Source organism: Tetrao urogallus (genome assembly GCF_951394365.1).
Source record: "Tetrao urogallus genome assembly, chromosome: 11".
NCBI classification, from domain to species: Eukaryota; Metazoa; Chordata; class Aves; order Galliformes; family Phasianidae; genus Tetrao; species Tetrao urogallus.
This window is the reverse complement of record NC_136824.1, coordinates 18,137,017-18,154,855: the sequence shown is the minus strand read 5'-3', so window position 1 is coordinate 18,154,855 and position 17,839 is coordinate 18,137,017. Positions and strand designations below refer to the sequence as shown.

General features: G+C 59.2%; 2 protein-coding genes across 2 annotated transcripts; both read right to left on the bottom strand.

The window, feature by feature from the left end:
* Positions 1 to 1,393: 1,393 nt before the first annotated feature.
* Positions 1,394 to 3,406, bottom strand: CPLX3 (complexin 3; the record flags this gene model as incomplete). The annotated part of the gene is made up of 3 exons (XM_079540795.1): positions 1,394 to 1,618; positions 2,817 to 2,904; positions 3,246 to 3,406. 3 exons carry the CDS (start codon positions 3,404 to 3,406, stop codon positions 1,394 to 1,396), a joined length of 474 nt encoding a protein of 157 aa, XP_079396921.1.
* A 5,862-nt stretch (positions 3,407 to 9,268) lies between these two features.
* Positions 9,269 to 12,906, bottom strand: CSK (C-terminal Src kinase). The gene is made up of 12 exons (XM_079540785.1): positions 12,877 to 12,906; positions 12,654 to 12,767; positions 12,243 to 12,355; positions 11,936 to 12,155; positions 11,313 to 11,406; positions 11,173 to 11,238; positions 10,922 to 11,021; positions 10,708 to 10,798; positions 10,411 to 10,484; positions 9,820 to 10,015; positions 9,638 to 9,724; positions 9,269 to 9,538 (listed from the first exon to the last, which is right to left on the bottom strand). Exons 1-12 carry the CDS (start codon positions 12,889 to 12,891, stop codon positions 9,356 to 9,358), a joined length of 1,353 nt encoding a protein of 450 aa, XP_079396911.1. The 5' UTR covers positions 12,892 to 12,906; the 3' UTR covers positions 9,269 to 9,355.
* Between the last annotated feature and the right edge of the window lie 4,933 nt (positions 12,907 to 17,839).

The following is a 17,839-nucleotide window of genomic DNA, read 5'->3' as shown; positions in this document are numbered from 1 at the left end:
GAATAAATACTATTTGGAGGTTTCTCCACCTGTCTTTAGGGAGACCAAGGGGGTGGGTGCCACCCCATCCAGATGTGTGTGGTGGCAGCGGTGTCACCCAAAGCCACCACGCAGAGCGGGGCCCCAGGCTGTGACCTCCTCTTGCAGAGACCTTTTTATGGGATTTTTTTTGCCGCATTATTCTGAGCAGAGATTAAATATCCCGAGGCTTTAAAGAGCTTTCAAGCCTCCCGCCCTTGCAGCCAGTGATCACATATGCCTTCACGCTCTGCCTGAGATGCGCCCCAATCTGGAGCTGCGTCCCCAGGGTTGGTGTCGGGATGGTTTAGGGTCACATTGTACCAGCTGTCCTTGACATTGAGGCTTGCAGCCATGGAGGTGATGCTGTGCTCCCTGTAGTGCTATGGGTTGAAAGGGACGGGGGGAGGTGGGTCAGTGGGATTTTTATTTTTTCCCCCCTCCCAGGTTTTAAGATGCTCCCCGTAAAGCCTCTTAGACGCGGGGAAAGAGAGACGTGGGGTGCTGCTGCATGATCCCCTTAATCCGATTGTCCTTCCAGCAGCGTCCTGCAGGGAGGTTTAATTAACTGCAAAAATGACAACCAAAAAGGAAAAACAAAAAACCCCAAGCGTGCAGTGAGATCCCCCCATCCCCGGGTAGCACTCATTTGTTTCTCTGCTTTAACCATTATTCATCTGGGGCTCTTGCATGGGGGCAGTGCACCGGCCATCACACCAGTGGCACAGTGGCTCCACGCATCTTCCCAAAGAAAGGGCTTCCCATCCGATGCATGGAATCGTTGAAGTTGGAAAGGAACCTTAAAGGTCATCCAGTCCAATTCTCTGCAGCTGGGGAGGAATGCTGGTTTATTTTTTTTTCCCCTGGGCACGCTGAGCACAAAGCCCGCATGGGTGTCAGCAAAGGTGCTCTGAACGTGGTGCTTCCACCACCCAGCACTGAAACGCCGTCGCCTGTAATGCTGGAGGGAGCACTGCAGGAGGAAGGAATGCATAGACATCTCCTGGTATTTATTCCAGCGGCGATAACGGTGCCGTGGCACGGGGACAGCATAGGAGGTGTAACACTCGACTGAGCACAGCACACGACCACATCACGACAGAGAAGGAAGCGTTTTCCCTTACGGGGTCACCTTCTGCCCCTTCTCCCACACGGAGCCGATCCCAGCCCGGGAGATAGGGACTCCAAGCCATCCCTTTGCTCTAACCTCAGACCGGACCGCAACCCAACAACAAAACCACGCACGGGGATACCGGCACGGACGGAGCGGGGACATCTGGGTCAGGGCTTAACACGGCTCAGAAGGAGGACCCGGCTCACACGGACATCGGTGGGTCCCCACCACTGCAAGGCTGAGGGCGTCGCGGCGGTCGGGTCACATCACGGCGCATTTCTCGGCTGATTGCTTCAGATCCTCTAGCGTGGCCGAGGCTTTGTCCTTCAAGGAGTCAAGGTCCAGGTTCTGGATGTTGCTGAGCTGACCGATGACGGAGTTCTTCTCTTCCTCCTCCTCGTTGTCCTGCTCGATCATCTTGGCCAGCTCCTTGGGCAGCTCCACGTCGCCTCCCACCAGCTGGATCTGGTTGTCGTCCGTTTCGTTCTGAAAGTCAAAGCAAGGGGTGTTGGGACATGAGGGCAGCGAGACCGCATCCAAAATCGACGTCATTGTGCCTACGTGGGCTTTGGCAGCCGACCCAAGGTCTTGAGGGCCGGTCCCTGGCATCCCCAGGTGGGATGATGCCCATGAGCTCCATCCCTCAATGACCAGAGGCAGTGTGGCCAAGCAGAGCTCAGCACGCACTGGGCAGCAAAGCAAGAGCCGATGTGCAAAGCAGATTGAGCCAGCGTGGCTCTAAATTGCCTTCCAGCTCCCATCCACGATTTGGGCACCCAATTAAGCTACACGTATGCCTAATGACTGTGCCCACCGGCGAGCATATTGGGGTCAGCTCTGCGCCGAAGAGCTTGCAAGAGGCAGACCAACTGCCAAGCGGGATCAGGAATGAGCAGAAGAAACTTGTCTAAAGATTGGAAGGGACATCTCAAGCACGAGGAAGCAGCAAAAGGATCGGGGGCCCGTAGCTCAGCAAGTCCCCACTTCCCCTGGAGGAAATCTCCATCTTTTTTTCTCTGCCTTTCTTCTTTTTTTGGCAGCAGAGGACAGATCCTCCAGCTGTTGTTTGCTGGCAGTTACGTGGGTGCAAGGAGCAGCGGGGCGTTCATCCAGGCTGGACCAAGAATCTCCAGCAATAAGAACAATATCACTTGGCTGAGCTGACCTTTCCAAACTAAAATTAGCCCGGCTCCAATTCACAGCATTCACCACCGAGAGCTGCAGAAAGGCTCTCGCTGAATGCTGGGGGTGTTTTGGGGAGGGGGGGGACGCTGGTGGCAGCTCCAAGAGCTGAATTGTCGCTGATTGAATTGTTCTCAGTGGGGCGGAAGTTCCAAAATTGGGATCCATCTAGGAAGCGTTTGCCAAATTATCCGTGGAGCTGGCTAATCCAGGGGGAAAGGAGCCACGCTCTGCTCACAGCTTACAGGGATGGCAGCCTGGAGTGGAGGGGGGCTGTCCCTCAAGGAGATGGGGTTGGGATCAAAAGAGGGGAATTGGGGGATGAGCGTGCGAGTTGGGGTCCTCTTCTTTGGGATGGTGGAGCTGGTGGTGCTCAGAGGTGGCTGGAAGGTCTGATGGAATGGTGCTTTTTAGGGGAACAGAGTTATGCTTTGGGATTCGGGGCTCACAACCCCCCTGGGAGGTGGTTCCCATCTCTCCTCCCGTTTTCCCTGTGCCATACCTTGGGGAGCCGATACTTGTCTCGGAAGTGGGATCTGACCGTGGCCCTCTCTGCCTTGCGCTGGGCAAACTGAGCGTCTCGCTCCATCCTGTGAACCACACAGGGCAGTTATGAGTGCCCCCACCGCCTCGTCATCCCCCACCCCCACAAACGAGGTGTTCCCCATCTCCACAAAGTCCCGATTTTCTCTCCCCCCCCCCCCCCCCCCCCGTTGTTGTTTTATTTATTTATTTATTTTTAACCCCGCTGCACAGCCAGAAAGGAGAAAAAAAATCCCCGAGGAAGCGGATTAAGGGATTAAGGGGGGGGGAGAGGTTCATTAAACAGCGTCCTGGCCCTGCCACCCCCACCATTGTTTTCCCCTATGCACAGAGAGCTCCAGGACCTCATCCCAACCCGTTCCTCCCCCCCCCCCCCCCCAGCACTCACTTCTCCTCCACCAGCTGCCGCTGATACTCCTCATACTCCTCCCGGGTCATGCCTTGAGCCTCTGCTGGGGACTTCTCACCCTCGCTCTTCTCCTCGCCTCCCAGGCCACCCGTCAGGTTCTTCAGCTGCCCCCCAACCATGCTCTTCACCATGAATGCCATGACTGCGGGGTGTGAGGTGCTGGGAAATGTGGGTACCGGGGGGAGATGGGATGTTCAGAGAATGGAGGAAATGAAGGTGTTGGGGTGTTTGGGGGGGGTAGGATGCCCGAGAAACTGGAGACAGGGGGGAGAGAAGATGCTCAGAGCACTGGAATGATGCGGGTATCGAGGGTAGTGGAAAGATGGGATGCTCAGGGAACTGGAAGCTGTGGGTAACGGGGAGGTGGGATGCTCAGGGAATCAGGAGATGCAGATACCAGAGGTAGTGGGGAGATAGGATGCTCAGGGAACTGAGAGATGCGAGTATTGAGGGTAGCAGAGAGACGGGATGCTCAGGGAACTGGGAGATGTGAGTAACAGGAAGGTGGGATGCCCAGGGAACGAGGAGCTACGAGTAGCAGGGTTAGCGGGGAAATGGGATGCTGAGGGAACTGGGGAGATGCGGTTATCGAGGGGACCGGAGGGATGGGATGCTCAGGGAACCGGAGCTGTGGGTACCAGGGGCAGAGGGGAGATGGGATGGTCGGGGTACCGAGGAGACGCGGGTATTGGAGGCAGCGGGGAGATGGGATGCTCGGGGAAGCGGGGACCCTGGAGTGGAGAGAAAAGGAGCCGAGTTAGCGGGGAGCCGCGCGAGTTGTGCTGTCGGGAGACCGAGGGGATTCCCGGTGCCGGGGTGCCCCGAGTCTCTCCCTCCTTACCGGGCAGCCTGGGCTCAGCGCCGGCCGCTCTCCGCTCCGGGATGCCCGGCGTTCCGCCCGGGGGTCGCTGGGGGCGGCGGGCGCTGCAGCTCCGCGGCGCTGACAGCTCCGTGTGAACGCGGCGGGGCGGCACCGCCCGGCCCGGACCCCCCCGGACCCCCCCGGTAAGAGGCGGAGCCGCCCCGCCTCCCCCCCCCCCTCCGGTGTTGTTGTGGGGATGAGGGCTGAGGGAAGGGGTGAAACTTCACGGCGGGGTCGTGTGGAGCCGGAGGGGGATCGGGATGGCTGGGGTTGATATCTTCCCTCCCCCCCCCCCGCCCCACTCCAACCCCCGGTGGACCAAACCCACGGGAGACCTTTTTGCTCATCCTTGTTCTATTTCTTAATTTTCCTTTTTTTTTCTTTCTTTTTTTTTTTTTTCCTCTTTTTCCTGAAGGAAAAGAACCGGATTTGGCACCCCTCGAGTTGTCGCTCGCTCCTAGCTTGCAAGAGCTGGCGCGGCCCGAAGCGCGCTGTTAATGATGTTAATTAATTCTAATGCAAGCTGCCACCTCTCCCTGCAAGCGCTGCCTTGGACAAGCGAACCTGGCATCCTTCGGCCGCAACCCCGGAGCTGAGGAAGGCGCAGGCACCGATTGCACGGCCCCGCATCCCCTTCCCATCCCGCTCCCACTGCCGCCTTCCCTTTGGCCGCAGCCCCGGGGGCAGCGCGCAATTAGCGGCGTTTCCACGCGCCTCCCTTCCAGATGGCCAGCCTGGCTTTAGCGTGCGTTTCTCCTTCTTTTCTTCTCCTCCCGTGAAAATACACGGCGTAGCCCGGCTCCAATCCCGGCTTGCAGGAAAATCATTTCATTTTCAGAAATTTAAAGACAATCTCCGCAGATTAAAATGATGGAACAGCTGTGGAATGATGGAGCAAAGTGAGCGGGGAGGCGGGGGGGGGGGGAGGGGGGGGTTGAGGGGGTATTTCCTCCCTCCCCCCTTTGCCCAAGGGAGCACCAGGTCTTAAAAGGCAAACAGCATCATCTCGGTGCGTTCCACTTGGCCGTCCCTCTGCTTTGAGCATGGGCCTTTGTGGGTGACCCCCCCACACACACACTTGCATCTCCGGGTCTGTGCTCACAGATTGCTTTTTGGGAAAGCAGGGCTCGGGATCCAGCCCTGTGGGTGTCACCTGCTTGGGTGAGCAGCACCTGGATGCAGGACTGGGAGCGTGCCTGCAGCCCGCCTTGGTTAACAGCAAGAGACTGGAAGTCAGGACCGATTTTTCCAGCTGGATTAGATGGGTCGGCTGCTGCGTAGCCTCCCTGTCTGAGGAACGTAGAGGAAACAGCTCTTGATGAGCTGAGCTGCTTGGACAAAGCAGTGAGGTGAAAACAAGCACGCGATTCCCGGCTGTCTGGAGGCTCCGCGGTGCTTTTTGGGAGGAGGTGATGGATGGAGGTCGGGGAGCCCGGCGCCTTGGACATGGATGTGCCCCCGGGACAAGAGCCATGAGATGGCCCTTTGCAGCCTCTGGCAGCCCGGGGTGTTGGTGGCATTTGTAGGGATGAAGTAAAAGGCCAAGAAAAGGGCATTGCCTTCTGCAAGGCACAGGGAAGCCTCACCTCCAGAGAGGGCAGGCAGCTCTGCTGCACCCCTGAGCTCGGTGTCCTTATGGAGGTGGCACTCAGAGGGACGCTGCAGGTCCTGGTTATAACTGTGCCCACTGTGGAGCTTCCAGGCATCTGCTTTTCCATTTGCTTTTCACCGCCGCTTCTCCCCGCAATGTATTCCAGTTGGAATGACTCATCCTTCCTCTCAGGACTCCAACCTGCTGTAATGAGATGTAAATCCTCGCATGACCTATTATATTAGCTTATGCTATATCACACATCTCCGTGGATTAGAAAGGAGGGAGACGAGACGTCCTCCCGAGGCAGCAGCCAGTGGGATCTAAGAGGATCGCTCCTCGGCGTTGGCACCTGGTTTGAATACCTCTGCCATGAGATCTGCTCACAGCAGACACACGTCAGCCCGGCTCTTCTTTCCAGGTAAGTGGAGAACTGACCCCAGCTCCTCACCTGCAAGCTCTCCGGATGGGAGCAGGGTTTGCCAGGGTCGCGTGCAGTGGCCCGCTCTTGAAGCAATGTAGATTTCGTGGAGCTTTCTCTCCCTTTCACCATGTTTCTCTCTGCTGTTACCTTGCTAGCTGTCTAGCCAGGTGCTCAGACACGAGGTGATGTTTCTACGACGTCGCTCTTCCAAATCCAAGGCCAAGTGCAACCCCACGCTGTACCCAAATCCTGCACCACCCCATTACCTGCTGCAGCCCTCCCAGGGATGAGCTGAATCCAGGTGGCACCTGGAGCTACAGCACCACCCAGATGACACCAGGTAAGCCTTGCAGTGGATGGCAAAGGGCTGAAAATATTGAAGACCCAAGCGCAAGCACGGGATCAGCAAGGCTAGAAAAGGCCTTGGAGCTCATCAGGTGCAGCCATGAGTAGGTCCTGGAAGGATGTGTGTGTGCTGGAGACACACCGGGGGAGGAACGAGGCGGCGCTGCTAAATAAAGCAGGCAGGCTCTGCCGGGTGAAGTCACACTGACACTTCCCCGCCGGCTGTCACTTGGTGTGACGGGCACAGTCACAGCAGCACAGGGCTTTGGAGCTCAGCCATCAGGGCCGGGAACACTGAGAGGGACTGGTGAGGATAAGGCCAGGAGCATCAGCAGGGGCTGAGGGACACCCATAGGGGCAAGGATAGGGATATCGGCAAGCTTTGCCAAGGAGGCTGTGGATGCCCCATCCCTGCAGGCATTCGAGGCCAGGCTGGATGTGGCTCTGGGCAGCCTGGGCTGCTGGTTGGTGACCTGCACGTAGCAGGGGGTTGGAACTGGATGAGTGTTGTGGTCCTTTTCAACTCAGGCCACTCTGTGATTCTATGATTTGGGTGGCAAAGCACGAGGGACCCTTGGAGATCTCAGCACTGGGCTTTGGGCTTCGAGCTACGCTGGGTCCCGTGGCCATAGCCAACCCTCCCCTCTAAGACCCACACCAGCCCCACTGGGCTTCGAGCTATGCTGGGTCCCGTGGCCATAGCCAACCCCCCCCTCTAAGACCCACACCAGCCCCACTGTGCCCTCCACTGGTAAGTGAGGTGGATAGGGAGGGTTGAGGTCATCCATCAGACAGCACCCCGTATATAACACCTGAATATCGTGACATCGGTGGCACTGAATGGCAAAGCAATGCACCTCCTGCTCTAGGTGTAGCCGTACAGGCGTGGGAATCACCACAGCTGGGGGTGAGGGAGGCGAGGGGGGGCCGCGGTGGCACCCGAGCAGTGACACAAATACACAGGGACAGACACACGGAGCCGTGTAAACAGGCACATGGGGAGACCATGTGCTGCTTGGCTGTCGGTGCATGCCCCCAGCAAAGGCACACGGCATGGGGAGCGCGTGTGGGAGACATCCCAGGGGGGGTCTGACCAGGGTTCTCCTTTCCTGGAGAGCTCCAAGGGAGAGAGGTGCGCAGCGGGAAGAGAGCATCAGCAGCTGGGAGGGATGGTGTGACCAAGGTGACCTTGGCTGCGGGTTGGTGACCCTGCAAGGCCAACCTCAGGGAAGGGAAAGCAAAGGGTGTGCGAGGCCAGAGGCGTCCCGTGCCTCCTGCAGCCTCTGCAAACGTCAGCGCGGGTCCCAGGGGCTCACCCTGCCCTGCTGCCTGCAGCAGGCACCCCAGCCAGATGGGGGGATGCTGAGCCAAGCTGGGATCGCCGCCAGCAGTGCAACGGGGCAGAGATCGGCAGCTCGCAGCCCTGCTTCCCACTGAGATCTCCAATCCAAACCCCTGCACCCAAGCTGATGGATCCCACCCAGCACCTTTCTGCGGACCGCTGTTGTGAAGGGAACCAAAGAGCCTTGAGCAGCGGGTGGAGGCAAAGAGCAGAGAGAGGGAGGACAGTGCTTGCAGGTGGGGGGTCGTCCTGGTGCTGGGGCCGATTGGTGGCCCAAGGGGACAGGGATAGCACTCATATCCTCCTACCTCTGGTTTCAGCCCACCGCATGAGGCTGCTCAGCCTTTCTCTCCATTTCAAAAGCCACGTTCTTGCTGGCTTTGCCTGAAAATGACTTTAATCTTCATAAGCCCGAGAAGTAAAGCTGCTTATAGGCGATGTGAAGAAGTTGGGGGGGTAGGGGGAGGAGAGAAACAGACAGGGTTAGTCCGGGAGAAATGAAACCCTACAGCATCAGACCCCATCACAGCGCTGTGCCACCCCTTCCACGCACCTGGATTCCATTGCTACACCCAGCGTGAGGGCATCATTGTGATGAGCTCGTCAGTTCTCAGGCTGGAACCACCCCACCATGCCCAGAAGAAGGGGAACTGTGCCAGGGGGTCCTTATCCTCTATGGGGTGGGTGCAGGGGACGAGTGACAGAGGGCTCTGGCAGGCGGGATGTGCCGCATCCGTATGGAATGGTTTTATTACAGTTTTAATCTCACAGTCGGTAGCATTACATGAGAATAAAGCACTGGACAGGACTGGAAAAAAAGGCCTCTGGAGACAGCATGCAAACATTGCAACAAGTTTAAAGCAAAACAACCCAAAAAAAGCGCCCTCGGGGGACGCTGCTGCGCTCCCAGCAATGCAGCGTCTCCTCTGGAACCATCACTTCTGTCGTTGGGGTTTCCTTTTTGTGTGTCCATTTCATTGGCTTATTTATTATTATTCTTCTTTTATTAACCTTCTTTCTTCTTCTTCTTTTTCTTCTTCTTCTTTTTTTTTTTTTTTTTTAATTTTCTGTCTTTTAATTACATTAAAAAATAAGATTCGTACTTTAGTAAAACGGCCAGCGCTCGGCTGGGCCCCTGCTTGAAATAATAATAATAATAAAAAAAAAAAACAAAAAACCACAACATAATGACAACAACAACAAAATAATAATAAAGCAACGGCTCCCCTCCCCCCCTCAAAAAAAAACAACAAAAAAAAAAAGGAACCCGAACGAAAAACACCCCAAAATCAAAGGGGGGGGAAAAAAAAATAATAATAATAATAAAAAAAAAAGCCTGGGACAAAACAAAACAAACAAAACAAAACCCAACGAAGACCGATTTGGAAGGTTGGAAGCGACCAGGAGGGGCTGCCCGGTGGTTGGGCTCCGTCCGGTCGCTCCCATGGGTGGCCCTCTGTGCTGTGTGGGCTGGGAGAGCCCCCCTGCTCCTGCCCTGGGGTTGGAGGTGCCCCCCAGAGCCCTCTCACAGGTAGAGCTCCTTCTCTTTGATATGCACTAGCTGTTCACGGAGCTGGTGGAAGGACGGCCGGTGCCCTGGGTCCAGCGTCCAGCACTTCTTCATCACCTCGTAGACGATGGCTGGGCAGCCGTCGGGTGCGTCCATCTTGTAGCCCTTCTCCACCCGGGGCACCACGTCCTTCAGGGGCTGAGGGGACAGGGCTCAGGGGGCTGCTCCCAACCCCCCCAAATACCCAAGGGCTGCCCCCAGCCCTCCCCCTCTCCCCCTTCATGAGCTCTCACTTACGATTCTCGGATAAGGCACTCGCCCGAAGGAATAGATTTCCCACAGGAGGATCCCGAAGCTCCACACGTCCGATTTGGTGGAGAATTTCTGCGTGCAGGGAGGAAGGGCCGTTTTGAGTGGGGCTCTGAGCACAAAGCGGGACATCTCGAGATCTTCCCCTGCTCTCACGGCTCTCCTCCCACCTTTTCTCTAAGTGCTTCGGGTGCTGTCCACTTCACAGGCAGCTTCCCCGTGTCCTGAGTGGACGACGCTTCCTTTGTCAGCCCAAAATCGCTGACCTTGGCAATGTTGTCCTCTGAGACCAACACGTTCCTCGCCGCCAGGTCCCGATGGACGAAGTTGTTGGCTTCCAGGTACTCCATGGCTTCACAGACATCTCTGGCGGGCGACAGAGAGGCGTTAGGAATTTGGTTACCGGAACTGTGGCTACAAAAAGCCACGGGTGCACGTCAGCCCTGTGGTTGGGGACATCAGGGCAGCGAGCTCTCAGTGGCCCTGCTTGAAGCAGGAGGCTTGGACGACACATCCCTTCCAACCTCAACCATCTCTGGGGACAGCATCTCCCCCATCCCTCCTCTCCTATTCCCGTTTCTCAAGCCCCAGGGCATGGGGTGAGACGGGCAGAGCAAGCAGGACCATCCCTGCGTCACGGACTCGTGGAATCATTTCAGTTGGAAGGGATTTTTAAAGGTCCCACTCCCCTGCAGGGAATATAATCCCAGGAAAGGGATATCCATCAGGATGCTCAGATCCCCCCGCCCCACCATACTTACAAGGAAAACTTGAGCAGGCAGTCTGCACCTAGGACCGACCTCCCGCGCGACCGCAGGTAATCTACTAGGCTGCCCTGGAGGGACAGAGAGAGATGGTGCCATCAGTGCCAGCACCTTGCTGGGAGCAGTGTCCCACTGCCAGCCCCACAAGGCCCAGGGCGTGGGATGGGGAGATGGTAGCATCCCACTGGGGTCACGGCCCAGGGGAACAAGAGGTTGGGTGGCAGAGCGATGGGGAGAAGGAGGTGGAGAAAGAGGGTTGTGGTTGTGTGGGAGGACCCTGTGGTCAGCTCTCACCTTGGCCATATACTCAGTGACAATGTAGAGGCCGCTCTTCTCCTCCACGATCACCCCCAGCAGCTGCACCAGGTTGCTGTGTCGGAGCTGCCTGCACAGCAGAGGAAGGCTCAGGGCAGGGAGCAGGAGGGCACGGAGACCACCTCCATCCACACACCCCCTTCCCACTGCCATCTCTTGTGTGTGTTGTCCCCCCCCCCCCAGCCATACTCACGTCATCACAGACGCTTCTGCCAGGAAAGCCTGCGCTGTGGCGTCGTTTTTAATGCACTTGACGGCGACTTTGTTCCCCCGGTAATCACCCAGCATCACGTCTGTAGGAAGGATGGGTGGGCACAGGAATGAGCCACAGCCTCCCAACATCCCTCCCAGCATCAACCCCTTATTGGGATGCACAGGGACGTGCTTTTCCCCAGCACAGGAGACCCTATGGCATTGGGTAAGTGAGGCCAAAGCGCTGCTCACCTCCAAATTCCCCTTTGCCAATGATCTGCAGCAGCTTGAGGTCCTTCATGTTGAGGGCCCAGCCACCTGAGTGGGAAGGATGAGGGTGAGGGAGTGCCAGGGATGGGGACAAGAGCTGGGGAGGGGGCACGGCCACTCACTGCGGGAGAACTCGTCCTGAGCTGCCACCGTCCCCTCCATCACCTTGGGCTTGATGAGGCGCGTGCAGAGCCCGTCAGCATCCGTGGTGTAATGCTGGAGGGGAGACGGGGGTGAGAGGCCGGGAGGTCACCCACAGCCACGGATGACAGCGTGGGGACTCGGTGGGGGTCCCTGCCAGGGCGATGCCAGGCCCTGAGACCCCACCAGGTGGCAGCACGAGGCCACAGATGAGACCAGTACGGGCTCAGGGCTTCGGTGCCTTTGCCCACCCTATCCTTGTTTCCATCTCACCCCTTTTGTCCCAGGGCTCTGGGCCCAGCAGCTTCCGACCCAGCCCACAGGGATGCAAAGAAGATTCCATCACCTCCCACGGTCCAGAGCAACCCAACTCCAACCCATGCAATCCTCAAACTTATGGCCCCTCCTCACCACGGGTCAGGGCATGCAGCGAGTCCCGCATCAACCACACGTGCAACCACAGAATGGTTGGGTTGGAAAGGACCTTAAAGCCCCCTGCTATGGGCTGGCTGCCCCCACTAGCTCACGCTGCCCTGCCAGGGCCCCATCCACAGCCTTGGGCACCTCCAGGGACAAGGAGGGTTCCTGCTCCCCGGGACCCCACCTCCACAAGCTGCATCAGGTTCTCAAAGTAGACCTCCTCGTCGATGCTGAGCTTGCTGGAGGAGTAAATGATGCGGTAGTGCTCCACCTTGCCCTCACAGCTCACACACAGGGTGTAGTCCCCAGGGTAGTTGGTGCTCTCCCGCACCAGGAACAGCCCCGTTTCAGGTGGGTACAGCAGCCGCTCTGCCTGCTCCCGTGTGATCTTCCCATGGAACCACCTGCAGCAGGGTGGGAGAGGCAGTCAGTGCGCCGGGACGGATCCCACGGGGCCGGGGGGGCCACGTTTGGGGGTGATGGGGACTCACGGCATGAGGCTGAGCTTGATGCCAGCCTTCACTCCTTCCCGTTTCTGCACGTAGTTAGCGGGGATGATGCCCTCCCGGCCCACCTTGTTCTTCGCCTTGTACCAGTTGGGGTCCTGTGGGGACAGCAGAGGTGTCACAGCGAGCCCACAGATGTCTCGTCAGGAGCCAGACTGCAAGCCTCTCTCCATCCCCCTCCACTGCGCCGCCTGGGACGCTTCCATTTCAGAGGAACTTTAACTAACGAGGCCGTGAATTAATTAACCCAACGCCTGGCCTGATTGCCGGCCTGTGGGGACGGCAGAGCGACGCTCCCTGCCCGTGGGATGCAGGAGAAAACAAGGGGGAGGCTCGGGGAACCCCAAAGGGGTTGGGAGGGTGGGACCCACCGCCCCGGGACCCGATGGCCATTACCTTGGTGACAGCAACGATGGTGAGGACGTCTCCCTTGCTGAACGGCAGGTCCTGCTCGGCGGTACCGTGGAAGTTGTACTTGGCGATACATTCTGTACCGGATGGCCAAACGGCCTGGGGGGGGCAAAAGGAGAAGGGGGGAGGATGTGAGAGGTGGCTCAGAGCATCTCCCACCCGCCCCGACACCGAGCAGCAGGGGAGCGCAGGGCTCACGGCACCTCACCTGCATCCCTGACATCTTCTCAGGGGCTTCGGGGGAGCAAATCTCACGGGAGGGACGCGTCACTTGGTACCATGAGACCTGGGCAGGGGGTAAAAGGACAGCTGAGAACGGTGGCACCGCTGTGAGAGGCACCGCATCTCCGTGCGTGCGTGCAGGGCTGGGCTGGGAATGCTGTTTGCAGCGGGGTTTTTGGCCGGCACGACTTTCATTTGCTAAGGAAGCACCAAAAGCCATCCCCAGACGTCACACCCAGCAGGAGAGGCCGGGATGGAGCAGAAGCGGGAAGAGAAAAAAGCTCCGCGAGAAACAAGAAAACATCCCCACGCCAGCTGCTGGGAACGGCGCCGCTGCAGCAAGCTTTTGCAAAGGGAACGAGAAGAAAAATAGCCCATTTCCCTCGGGACGAGGCGCTCCGGGCGTGGGTGCAGCCCTGTCCCCGCGGGTCGCATCCTGCTCTGCGCGTAGGAGGGGAACAAACCCGCCTTTATCCGCGCCGGCTGCTGGCTGAAGTCAGCAGCCCCGCCATCAAATGAGGCTTTCTTGGGCCGAACCATGGGGCCTCTCCCCACGGTCGCAGCGGCCACGAGCGTCCCCGAGCCCCACTGGGGGTGATGCCAGAACGACGCGGGCGCTTTAGAGTTACTGCCGGCCCGACGGACAGCCGTCAGCAGCCAGAAGTATTTTGGGCAGGAGGAACCGAAAGCAAAGGGGCAAGGCTGGGAGGAGGAAGAAGATAAGAGGGCAGAGCGGCGGAGAGGAAGAGATCTGGGCGCTGAGAGCTGCCAACACCTCGCTCCCATTTTGTTTAGGGTCCGGAGAGATGCTCAGAGCTGTTCCCACCGTGGGAAGGGAGCGCGCCCATCGGCACAGCACTCGGCCCTGTGCACGGTTGAGGTTTTTCCTCCCGGCCACATGAGCGGTGCTGGGGACGTCCCCACAGAGAATCCTCCTGAGAGCGAGCTGTGGGGCTGCGTCACTTCCTCGGCACCCCCCCCCCGAAAAGCCCCACATGGGACTGTTCCTCATCCTGCTGCTCGCAGCACCAAACCCGGTTCTGCCCCGTCCCGTTCGTCCCAGCGCTGGGGATGCTCTCCATTGGCATCCCTGTGTACTGTGAGAGAGCACCCGTGGGAATGCAGCGTCCCTGCCTGCGTGTAGCGTTCATCTTAGAGCTCAATCTCTGTCTTCAAGTGAAACTTTGCTGAAGCCTCAAAGCGAGCTGCTGCAGGAAATGGTCCAAAGCAAAACACAGCCCTCCAAAATAACCCATTGGCCGGGTCCACACAGCCATCTTAATGAAGTCTGCTTGAAGGAAGGCACTCTTCTGTCCCTCCACACCACAATTTAGGGTGTTATTTGCTGGAACGGGGTGTTCCACCGCCCTCAGGTGCAGTTTTGGTGCCCTTCTGCAGAGTGCAAGCTCACAAGTATGGGCTGAATGCAGACCCTCAGCCCCTTTGAACTGCCATGGGGACGAGCACGGCTGCGTGGCACTTTGCATGGAGTCCCACGCCGCTCACATCTGCAGGAGGGATTTCCCATTTCTGCCTTTCTCACCGCCCTGCTGCTCTCAGGAAGGTCCCCGCAGTGCGTGGTCAGCGGCTCCCAGCAGCTCCTGTGTGCTTGGAGGGCGAGGGCGGCAGGAAGGAGCTCGGGGCTGAGATTGGGCTCCACCTGCACGTTCTTGGCACAGCTCACCCCATTGGGGAACAACAGACCGGAGCACGACCCTAAAGTGGGAAGCAGGCACTGGCAGCACCCCGGTAACCCATTGGGAAGTGGAACAAGGTGAGAGGACCTCTCCTTTTGTCCGACACCAGCACTTCCTCCTCTCCTCAGAAGCGGATGAAGAAGGCTCCATGCCTGCTGGATGTCCCCAGGGAACTGACCTCATCCTTGGGCTGATGGATCAGCGCTGAGCATCAGGGCTCTGCCGGCAGCAGAGGGATGCGGAGCGCATCCCAGCACAGCAGCCATTCCCACAGCTCCCAGCAGAGCTGCTCCATCCCCACGCTGCTCTGCTGGAGAGAAAAAGGGACCAGGGGACGTTCAGAACCTGCAGGAAGGGCTCCAGTGTGCTCCAGCACAACGCCGTCCTCGCGCTCCACTCAAGCTCCTCCAAACTTCAGAAACAAAAGACACGTAACAACCCCCAAACAGACAACATCCCCGCTGCTCTCCAAAAGATCTTATCAGCTGTCATTACAAGCAACACCTACGATTACCATAATCGAAAGAAAAACGTTCCTCCTTTATCTCATCAGTGCTCTGAGATGGTTCTGCCGCTCCTCTCCGGCTCAGTGCCTCCAACTGCGCGTGTCGGGCACCAGCCAACGGCCCCCAGAGAGGAAAGGGGGGTGGTGTTCCTTTTTGATGGCGTTTTTAAAAGAGAGATGATGCTGTCAAACCACAGACAGCGCCTGGGGGATACTCAGGGGCAGGTGGAGGCCCTGAGACGCTGCTTCCAACCTCCTCGCTGTGGCAGAGTCTTCCTGGGCCTTTTCTCCAAAACCTGGGCGGTTTCGCTAGATGTGGTTGTTCACCGATTGGCCGCAGTGCCCGACGACACCTCCAGAATCACTGAACTGCTAGGGTTGGAATGGACCTCCACGACTGTGACCGCCAACCCACGGCCACCACACCATGTCCCAAGGCCACATCCTTTGGGTCTGCTTCCCGTGCCCTGAAGGGTGTCATTGCCTTCCTGGGGAGCAGCACGTGGGCTCTGTGCGCCCCGAAAGTAATGGGTGAATGTGGGAGGAGAACCATGGGTTGACATCCTGCTTGTGATGCATCACTGCCGTTGACCTCTGCTGGGGGCCCCATCTTCCAACTCCATCCCCAACAGACTTCTGTCCCCAGTGGATGCATCTCCCATTCCCAGTGGATGCACCTACCGTCCCCAGTGGACAGATCTCCATCCCCAGTGGATGCACCTCCTGTCCCCAATGGATGCACCTCCTCTCCCCAAACAGACACACCTCCCATCCCCAACGGACAGATCTCCCATCCCCAACGGACACACCTCCTGTTCCCAATGGGCACATCTCCGTTTCCAGTGGATGCACCTCCAACCCCTGCCTCCCCAGTGGGCAGATCTCCATCCCCAATGGACAGATCTCCATCTCCAATGGCCAGATCTCAATCCCCCGTGGCCAGATCTCCATCCCCAACGGGCAGATCTCCATCCCCAACGGAAAGATCTCCACCCCCAGTGGGCAAATCTCCACCGGAGGCCCTTTGGGACGCTCTCTCCACTACGGGTCCAAGGACCACAGCCCCAAAGGGAACAAAGCATCCCCTCCGTTACCACTACCGGCGCAGACCCGTCCGGCCGAGCTCAGCGCTCTTCCACCCCCTCGAGGAAGCGCTGCCCGACCCCTCCGTCCCCCCGCAGCTTTTTCGGGCCGGCTGACAGCGGTGTCCCGCAGCTTTTCCCCCCCCCCCCCCGCCCCGGTTTCCCGGTACTCACCTCCCCGAGGGGCCGCGGGCAGGCAGGGCTCAGCCCGCCGCCGGGTACTCCATGCGGCGCCGCCGGGGGCCTCCGTGCTCGAGGTGGGGGGGTGGGGGGGAGGGAAGGCGGAGGGGGGGGACGGAAGGGGCGGAGGAAGGCGAGCGGCAGCCCGGCGGCTCCCAGCCCCGAGGAAGAGGCGGCCGCGGCCGCTCGCAGCCGGAGGAGCCGCGTCGGGACGGGGGGAAAAGGGAACGGAGCGGCCGCGGCCCGGGATGCGGGGAGAGAGCGGGACCGGGCGGTGCGGGGGAAGGGGGAGGAGGGAGCGGGGAGCGGGGAGCGCGGGCCGGCGCGGCCGGGGCCTGCTGGAAGGAAGCGGCGGCCGGAATCGGAGCGCCCCGAACAGCGCGCCTGCGCCGTGCGGCTCCGCAACGCCCCCTGGTGGGCAGAAGGGAGAGAGGCGGCTTTAGGGGTGCGGGGAGGTGCGGGATGGGGAGATGGGTTCGGAGTGCGGGAGGGGAGATTTGGGTTGGGTGCGAGGAGTTTTGTACACCGAAGAGCTTGGCACGGGATGCCCAGAGAGGCGGTGGCGCCCCGTACCTGTAGACACCACGGTCAGGCTGGGTGGCTTTGAGCGCCTGATGTGCTACGGGTGTCTCTCTGTGTGTTTTGGGCGGGAGGGGGAAGGGGGAGGGGAGTGATTCCCTTCCAGTTCAATTCTGTGACTGCAGGAGCCCACCCAGCTGTGGGGGTTCTGCATGCAGGGAGGTGGGCACCCTGCTCCCACGGCCCCCAGCACCGTGCCGCCATGCCCCGAGCTCTCAAGCACTGCATGCTCGCGGGCAGAGCCGCTGTCACTTCCTGCCCTGCGCTGCGTGCAGCCCATGTAGGGCGAAGCAGGAAGCCCGGCACAGTGCCTGCATCCCTCCCCCCCCCCCCCCCACCGCAGGGGACCATGCGGGTGACACCGATGGGAGCTCGGTGCCAACAGCTCCAGCAGCCCAGATGGTGCTGAATGCGTCGGGAGGATTGCTATGGAGCTCCCCGCATGGAGCTCAGTGCCCCGAAGGATGCTGGGTTGCAGGCTGGCCCTGCTCGTGTTCATCGCTACTCCACGCTCTGTCTCACTCAGAGCGATGCTGGGAGGAAATGAGAGCAGCTCTGCTTGCAGCAAAGCGCGGATGCGGGCACCAACCCGTGCAGCCTCCCCAGGGCAGAAATGCTGCGAGCGAAGCAGCGCACCTGCATGCTGAGCTGAACACGAAGGCAGGTGGATGCGGTCCTGCAGCACTGCAAGCTCCAGGGCGGTGGGGATACAAAGCTCCCTCCCCAAATGAGCATCCCCCAAGTGAGCAACCCCTTCCCCCTACTGAATGAGCATCCTACTGATGAGCATCCCCCGCATGAGCATCCCCCAAACGCTCGGAGCAGGAGCTCAGCCTTTCAGGGAAAGGTTCCGTTCATGCAGAGCAGAGATGTGGCAGATGCCACACGAGGGCGATCACGTCCCAA